We start from the raw sequence: 9564 nt of genomic DNA, 5'->3' as shown, positions 1-9564 counted from the left end.
ACCTAAAAGGTTTTATTCTGATTTTCATTTCCTAGTTCTTTAATTCAGCTTTTCTCTTTATTAGTGCCTTCCTTTGGTGAATATAAGTGATGACTACAAATTATAGACCTCTTTGCTGATCCTCATACATAGATATTTGTTTGCAAGTAGACATAGTAGTTGAATGAAGTCACATGGAAGAGCTGTCAACCGATGAGCTTGAGTAACAGTTTTTTCAGCTTTTAGTTATCTTTGTTATTTGGTTATCCAAATATAATGGAATATATATTACTGCAAATAATGTGCTTAGTGGCCTACAAGTTCACCTCTCCCTAATATCCCAGCAGTACCCATTTCAAAACCCACCAACTTATTTGAAGATATAATTAAGAAAAGTATTTCCTTCTTACATTTAATTTACTTGCAGTTTTATTGTATTTTATACCTTTGATAGTTAAGATTAATACTTAAACACAAACGTTTTGCTATAGCCTAAGCATTCATTTGTAGAGGATTTTTAGCAATAGTTTAAAAGTAACCTAAAGTTGCCTATTGGTTGTGGATTTTTTAATATATTAATTGAAGATAATACACACAGAAGGAATTTAGTGTCTGCTGCTCAGATGTCTTAAAATGAAGTACTTGGCTTTGTTAGCTTTGAGTGCTACCTGCTGGCTGAGGACAGGGACATGATGATGCCCTCTTGAGGCTATTAGGACACTGGTAAAATGATTTGGCGACTTAGATACTTAACATTCCAATTAAACAGGCAGCCATCCAATTTGTGCAAACCAACCCCAAACCAAACTTCCTATAATATAAAATGGCTTTTTTTTTCTGTTTCCCAAATTACTCTTTAGTTGTCTCAAGTATCCATTTCACTTCTGTAGGTACCATATGGACTGTGGACTCCCCTGTGTAATTTTGGTGATGCTATCACAGGGTTTCTCAACCATGCCCCTTTTCAGATTTGGGGCCAGATGATTACTTGTTGTGGGGAGCTGTCATTTGCATTGTAGGATTTTTTTTTTTATACCTGGCCTCTACCCATTAGCTACTAGGAACATTCCTCAGTTGTGACAACCAAAAATGCCCCTGGGCCACAACATCTCCCCTGGTTGAGAATCAATATATTATCATAAATCCTTATAATCTGGCAGTTTCTGACCTGATGTTAACAGCCCTAAATTAAAATGCCATCCATTGTGGTCACAGACAGATAATACTATAAACAGTTTATCAAATAAAAAGGTACCCAAAGTTCATCTACAAATTAAGGGAATATTGGGGAGAAAATAAGGTACAAAAATTTCAGAACCACTATTCTGTTTTATTTGTGTTTTGTTTTCCTCAATAAGCAGAGGTGTTATAGCTTTATCTCTTGCAGCCTTTTGTAACTAACCTCTTACAGTCAATAAGGTATAACATAATGAATTTCAGATGAGAGGATCACCATAGTTTATTGAAGTTCCAACTCTGGTTGTTAATTAATAAGGTTTCTACAAAATAAGTAACTAGTAAAAAGCAGGAAAGAAACTTTTTTAACCTATTGAAAATAAATTTAAGTGACAGCACAGTAACTTATATTGACATACTACTTTATACTTTACAAGATGGAATTACACTTCAGTGTAGTTTTCCAAGATAAAAGGCTGCCAGGTAAGTTGCTTATATAACCTAGTTATGGACATGAACCTCGATCTCCTGACTAAACTAATTTTTTTTCACTGTGCTATAGTGCCTTTACAACATACATGTTGTCAGTAAATTCTGCTTCAGAAAAATTTACATTAACCTTAGTGTGGGAAGACTAACGATGGTTCTGAACAGAATCCAGAAAAATAATGAGTTTCATGTGTAGGCCTCTTTATCTGAAAAGAAAGATTGTATTATTTATATCTATTGGCCTAGTGTGAAAATTAAACTTATCCGTAGGATTGATTTGTTGTTAATCAAGAAAAAAAATGTTACTTTTAGCAGGAGCTATGATATGTGAGCAAATGAGGTTTTCATCATCCATTTCCAAAGTAAAATGGGCATACTAACAATATTATGATTATAAAATCCATGTTAATTTTGGTGAATAGAAAATGAGGCAAGATAAATTGGTTTAAAATGTTGATGTTTGTTTTCTTTTTAATGTAGCTTTAAATTTTCTTTTTATCTTTTTAAAATATGTACCATGTTTTTTTAATAAGGTTTTTTAAAAAGTAAAATAAAAATTTGCTTACTGGCATAGAACAGGATGACTTTAATAACTTGATATTTTACAAATCTGAACTTCCCAGTCATTTTTTACCAGCTCCCATTTATTTTAACAGTTCATATAAAGTGAGTATTCTACCATGGAATTTTACAAGAGATGGTGATGGGCAACATTGGGCTTAAGAAAGTATGATACAGTTTTGTTAAAATTTCATCACGATTACTCTAATTAATTTAAATCCTGAATTTGAACTAAGTTGTTTGATTATTAATTTATAATGAAGGTGATTTATATGAAAATGTTTTATACTTTAAATACAAAATTGATAGCACATCATGTATAGCTTTAGCCTGTACATCTAGTGATGATATCTGCTTTTGAAATTGCAGTCTGCTGAAAATTCTGAAACTATGAACTCAACCATCTCCAAAGAGGCCAGCACCCAGTTCTCATCTTCTACGACCAGCCAAGGCTATGTTTTACCAGAAGGCAAAATCATGCCAAACACCATTTTTGTTGGTGGAATCGATGTTAGGGTATTGTATCCGTATTTCATTTGTTTTAAAAAATACATTGTGAATAATGGGATATTGGACCTATTGAAAACATAGGTTTTTTTGTACTCATGCAAGTTTGGAATTGGTTTTATGTTAACCAATAGGGACTAAAACTGTCTTTGACAAAGAGCTACAGGTAGTTAGGGGATACTTGAGGGAGATACTTCCACAACATTAAGTCTTCTTTATAGTATAATAAAAGTTTTTGAATGCCAAGTTTTTACTCTTGAAGTCAAATTCTTCTCTATAGATGGATGAAACCAAAATTAGAAGTTTCTTTGCTAGATATGGTTCAATAAAAGAAGTGAAGATAATCACGGATCGAACTGGTGTACCCAAAGGGTAAGTTAAAACATGCTCAGTATAAATTATAAAAAGTGTGTTATGGCATCTATAGAGTATCAGAGTAGACTTCAAAACTGATATTCTTACATTTGTATAAATGAATTCTGGTGCTTTGTCAGGTTCCTTTATGTAGAGGATAAAAGTTTGTTACCAGCTCTTCTATTTAACAATTTCCTTGATGTTTGTATTTAAATATTTCCTGTCTTCACTTATTGCACATAAGTGGGTTAGTCAGTTTTATCAATTGTTTTCTTCACACATTTCACAGTATTTAAAATTTTAACCATCTTGATGTAGGTAATAAATTCAGGGTCTTAGATACAAATTTTCTGTTACTGAATGAGGTTTCCATGCTACCTTACTTCTGACATAGATCAGGGTAAGAAAACAAAAAAAAATGTGGTAAGATTTATGCTGGATCCATTATGTACATTTTTAAAATACTTATCTCAGTATATGCTTTATCCTTTATCATGATTCTGTCAATTATCTCATTGACTACTAGAAATTTTAGGTCATACTTACAGCAGTGATTTTATACTTATCTGCCCTTTAGCTATGGATTTGTTTCGTTTTATAATGATGTGGATGTCCAGAAGATAGTAGAAGTAAGTAATCTTATGGGAAAATCTCTTAATTACCTTATGTTTAATTAAGTTTAGGTTAGATTTGTTTAGTATTGTTTCAGTCCTGAATTCTTGTATGGAGTATTATAAATATATATACTTCATGTTTGAAATCCCAAACTTAATCTTACATAGCTTGTCAGAAATGATTTTTTATTGGGCATATCTGGCTTCATGAACTAGAGACAGGACTGGATGGATAGCATGTAAAAGTTTTTTATCAAGTTCATGACACCTCTGAACACTTTGACTAGAGTAGTGAGGGTAGATAAGATAGCTTTATGCAGATAGATTTTTATTTGGTGTGGTCGCAGTCTGATCTCTGACTGTGGGAATCTTAGAGGACTAGGTTACCAAAGTTTTAGAAGTAAAGGCTTCAAAACTGATCTGGTTTTGCTGCTGTTTTTATTTTCAGTCACAGATAAGTTTCCATGGTAAAAAGCTGAAACTGGGCCCTGCAATCAGGAAACAAAATTTCTGTGAGTAAAGAAAGGAATTGATGTTGACAGATGCATAGCTTTTCAGAGAAGTGAAAATAGGTTTTGTTTTCTTTTTATCCTTTGAAAAGGTGCTTATCATGTGCATCCACGTCCTTTGGTTTTTAATACACCACCACCACCACACTTTCAGTGTCTCTGGAGCAGTCACAACCCTGTAGGTTACATGCAGCCTCCAACCATGATGCATCCTATAACTCTGTATGTGCAGGTGAGAATTCTGTACAGTCCTGGCTTTTTATTATAGTTTTGGAGATCTTATAGATGGGGCCTTTTAAAAGTAAGCCTGTCTTATTTCTGACTTCTGTGGGATTATATCCATGATTTCTATAATAAGTGATATATATATATATATATATGTCCCTGTTTGAATACTTGGAGTGATGGAAACTTACTACATTTAGTTTTTAGCAACCTGTTATTCTTAGTGTTACTCCTTATACTAAGCTAAAACTTGCTTCCATATACTTGGTAAACTTTTATCTTAGAACTGACCCCTATGGCCACATAGCAAATATTTCTTCTTTTTTGCCTGTTGTGACAACTCCTTAAACATTTGAAGGCAGTTTTCCTTATGCATGGTTTATTCTTTGTTAAGGTTAGCAGTTCTTCTCATTATTCTTTATATTTGCAATGATTTTTAGATGCCTCCTCGTACTGAGTGCTGGCATCCAGATGTATTCTGGTTCTAGAATGAATAGGTTCCTGATGACTTAACTGTATTTTTAAGTCCTGTGAGTTTCTGGCATATAATTTACCTGGTCCTGGTTACTTTAATATTTGAAGTGGGATTTGGAGTATTTAATATCTCCTACTGATGATAACACTTGGTTCATTTTACTTTCTTCAGTTTAAAAGATGTTTGGAAGAAAAGAAAGACAAGATAATGTGAAATAGGTCTACATTGCCTTTCATTTGTTTACATTTTCCATCAACCAGAAGTATAGGATGGTACATATTTTATTTTTCCTGTTCTAAGCATGGCTAGAAGAAAACTCCTGTTTGCTCCTAGTACTTACTGTGAGCTATTACCTCTTCTGGCTGTACTCATGTATGCTACTATGGTAGATGTTTTGATTAAGTAAATATTTATTGAAAGATACAATACATAGTCTCATTTCCAATTTTGGGTTATGCACTACCCTTAACATTTAGAAGTAAAATACAGAAGGAGCCATAAAATCTATAGAAGGACTACAGATGGATTACACCTGACCCCAATAATATTGTCAAATAATAACAAACTGCCTAAAAGTGTTTATACAAAAAAGTAGCAGGTGTGTCAATATAACTTTAACATGGAAATCTGTCCGAATAGAGCCTCATCACCAGTGTAAGAGAGAACTTTTAATTGGAGGTAAACAAGATAAACTTAGGTTGGCAAAATCAGTCACTTCCCTCATTTATATCTTTCTCCTCCCTACCCAAAAAGCTAACATTCAACAGAGAATGCTTTTTTCTTCATGAAGCCAGTCACTCAAATAGAATCCTGCATGGTATACAGAAAAATAATGAAGATTTATTTTATATTTTTGTTACATTAGGAATAATATTTCTTCCTCCTAGTTTTTAAAAATTTACCTTGATATTACATTCTTTATGTAAATTTTATTTTCAGGCATATCCTTATCCAAGTTCACCAGTTCAGGTCATCACTGGTTATCAGCTGCCTGTATATAATTATCAGGTAATTTAAGAAGGAACAAAATGATTTACTTTGGAATATTAGTGAAGCCTTTATCTATGTAAATTTCCCCAGTAGATTGTTATTTAAACTAGTTGAGTAGGCTTACATACAAGAAAAAATAAGAATTTGTCTAGAATTATGGGCTGTATTACTTAAGAATAAGGGAATGATATTTTGACAGGAATATACTTAGCAAGTTTTCTTCTGTACTGTCAAGATTTGGTGTCCTCTCCTATAGTTCCACATGTCTTCCTCCATCCTTGTTGTCAATTAGCTGAAATAATCCAAGCTGAATATAAATTTGTATCAAATACAACTGGAATTCAATGCTCTGAGATTGGATTGAGCATTGAATTCCAGTTGTATTTGATAATGTTTATATTATCTGGCTACCAAGATAGTAGTTCTCTGAATTTCTGCCCATGGAGAGGAACCTATTTATGACCCAGGACCCATATCTATGGTAATAGGTTCAAAGAACTGCTATCTCTGAGTTTTCCTGAAAGCCAGCTACAGAAAACTGAGGAAAAGGTGAGTTTTATATATGAAAATAACAATAAAACCCTCAGGTACTATAAACATAAAGTACATCTTACTTCCATTCTTTTTCTTTTATTGTAACAAGTTCAAGGAGCTAGCATGACAAGTAAATACCTCAAAACTGTCTCCTCTCTGTGTGAAAATATATAAGAATATATAAATAATAGTTACTTCCTTTTTTTTAAAGATGCCACCACAGTGGTCTGATGGGGAACACAATAGTTATGTTATTCCTCCTCTGGTAAGTTGAATTAACCAAACATGTACTTCCCTATTCATTATTTTAATATTTATTGTTTGACTTATATATCTTGACCTTTAGTCATATGTAATCCTAGAAATGTTTTTAAATACCCTTTTACATTATGTGTTAGGTTTTCTTAATTTCTTGTCAATGCAAGTATATACTCCTGTGGTTGGAACTGGGCTGTTTCTCATTATTTTAGTGTGCGTAAATGATGGCTGCTCTCCATACAACATTACTCATGCGCTTGTTGATACATTGCATAATCCAAGAAAGGTAGTATTAATACCTATGCTAATTCTAATCTTAGGAATCTAGAATTGGTATTGTATCTGCCTCTTGGTTTCACACATAAAAAATCTGTTGAAGAGAAATAAAGAAATACTTTGCTACTAATAGCTATTGTATAAGAACAGGATAATAACAAAAGAGGGTGCTAACTCTTAAAACACTTGAGCCTTTGTTGCCTTCTGTCTTTCATCAAGACTGGATCGTAGAAGGATGTAATACGAGTTAAAATTCTTAGGCACTGGGAAATTCCTATTGCCTTGCTACATGTTGGAGTTTACTTTTCTTTGACTCCTTCTAATTCTAATCATGTTGAAGCTTAGAAAACATTTTAAAATAAAAGATTGCTTTACTGCCTTTCAACTAAGTCCACACTGATACTTTCAGTATCAGCTCAACATTTTGAAGAATAGATTGTTTAGAAATGTATCTAATGAATATCTCTTTACTCACACTTTTATCTTAAATGTAGACTTATACAGCTGTTAACTACTACCACTGTAATGAAGTTGACCCAGGAGCTGAAATTTTGACAAGTGAATGCTCCATTCGTGAAGCAACTGCATCCTCTGGAAATGGCCCACAAAAGGCAAACATCTCATTTTACTTACTAATACTTATAGCCTCATATTTTTTTCAAGTTTTAATAATGGCTCTTTATGAAGCAAGCATGTTTGCCCAAATTTAAATATGGAAGCCATAAATTACAGAGCTTAACAGTTGATATTTCAGCAATTTATGTAAAAGTTGATGAAATCTCAGTACCTTGAAACTTTCATTGTATACATATAGTTTCTGATTCAGTAATCTTACCCTTTTCCATTGTCCTTCCATTCAGTAATATTTCCATTTTCATTTTTTAACCATACTTTCATAAATACTGCATTAACATGATTTGGTAAGATGCAATAGGCAGGTTTCCTTAGGAATCCTACTCCACAAAAGTATGAATTATATCTGCCTTGTCTTTTACCAATTCAAACAATTACAAGCTAAATTATAATACATAATTATGGTATTCTTATAACATTTGGTGGCTCTTAAGAGTGGTGGAGTCCTTAGTAATAACTGAAGTACTGAAATAGGCAGAGTTATTTCTCTATTATCTTTAGATCAGATTCCTATAATAATGCTGTCACTCTTGAATTCTATTTTGAATGAGTGGGAATGTAGAAGTAGTTGATATGATGGGGAAATCACAACATAATGTTGAAGATTCCCATTGCAGTGTGTGAACTTCATCCATTTGTTTCTCGGGGGGGGAAATGCTGCGAACTATGAACTATAGGATGTTCAGAACTACTGAACAATTCCCTGATTTGAAACATGAATTAAAATTTGAAAAAATATTAAAATAGTGTACAGAGGTTTTATCCTGGATATTTTTTCTTGAAATGCTGAAGTTCATTGTTTCTTACCTAAGAGGAAAAATTAAAGAACTGAAGGAAATATATTTTGGGGTTTTACTAAATTGAGCTTTTTCAACCAGTGCTCTTATCACTAAGACTAAGATTGCACACTGTTTCTTAAGTATCAAAGAGAAGTTACATATGAAGTGACATATGGTAAGAATTATGAATTACATAAGAATTCTTTAGCAAGAAGTGTGTGCATTCAATAATCTATTTAAAAATGTTTAAGAGTAAAAGGAATAATCTTTAGATTACTGAAAACTTCTGTTTCAGAAATCTGTGGACCGAAGCATACAGACGGTGGTATCTTGTCTATGTAATCCATAGAACAGACTGGGAAACTCACTTGTTACTCAAGATGACTACTTCAAGATATGAAAGGAATAGTATACATGATAAAATGCACATTTGTCAGCTATGAATCATCTTTTTTCCTATAGTATATTTAGCTTGAGTTCATGTGGAGAATTTAATTGAACTCTTGGCATTTGACTGTAACCCAGTAAACCATTGTGAGAGAGTTTTGCCTGGCAGCATATTTTATATTGCTCAAACTTCGATACAGTAGAGTTTGTCTGTCCTTGGGAAAGAGACCTTTAGCAGAAGCTGACAATTGAAAAGGTTCCTGAAAGAGGAGAGTTGGAAGAGAATATTAGCTTGACCAAATACAAAAATAAAATTTTAGATGACAGAAAGCAGAACTTAAGAGTACATGGATATTGGACTAAAGAGAAGAAAAGAAATTGATCACTCAAATGACATACCTGAACAATGCTGGGAGAGAAGAGATTATGTGAAACAGTAAAAAGAGCTGAGTAGAAAGAAATGGAAGATGATTCAGAGTTGGTAAAATGGAAGAGAATGTGGGTGTTTGAATTTAAGTTCTGCTTTCTGGTCCTGGTTCTATCACCTCAGACAAATCACTCAAATCTTACTAGGACTCCAGTTTTTACAAGTCTAAGATGAGGAAACATAGGACTAAAGATTTTTAACATCCCTTAGTTCTGAGGCTGTAAATATGGAAAGGAACTGACTGGACTCTCCATGGGGAGAACAGGATTTTAAAAATTTTTTATAACAGGTTTATTGAAACAAAATTCACATACTATACAGTTCACCCATTTAGAATGCACAATTCAATACTTTTAGTATATTCACACAGAGTTGTACACCATGGGTCACA

The 9564-nt window shown here is 32.9% G+C and overlaps 1 protein-coding gene across 1 annotated transcript; it reads left to right on the top strand.

Annotated features, from left to right (window-relative positions):
• Positions 1-2595: 2595 nt before the first annotated feature.
• Positions 2596-8708, top strand: LOC130682087 (deleted in azoospermia-like). Its single transcript, XM_057496214.1, has 9 exons — positions 2596-2721; positions 2993-3084; positions 3644-3695; positions 4129-4192; positions 4282-4421; positions 5829-5897; positions 6625-6678; positions 7442-7558; positions 8655-8708. Exons 1-9 carry the CDS (start codon positions 2596-2598, stop codon positions 8706-8708), a joined length of 768 nt encoding a protein of 255 aa, XP_057352197.1.
• The last annotated feature ends 856 nt before the right edge of the window (positions 8709-9564 follow it).

Source organism: Manis pentadactyla, chromosome Y (genome assembly GCF_030020395.1).
Source record: "Manis pentadactyla isolate mManPen7 chromosome Y, mManPen7.hap1, whole genome shotgun sequence".
Classification (NCBI taxonomy): domain Eukaryota; kingdom Metazoa; phylum Chordata; class Mammalia; order Pholidota; family Manidae; genus Manis; species Manis pentadactyla.
This window is presented reverse-complemented; position numbering and strand designations above follow the sequence as displayed.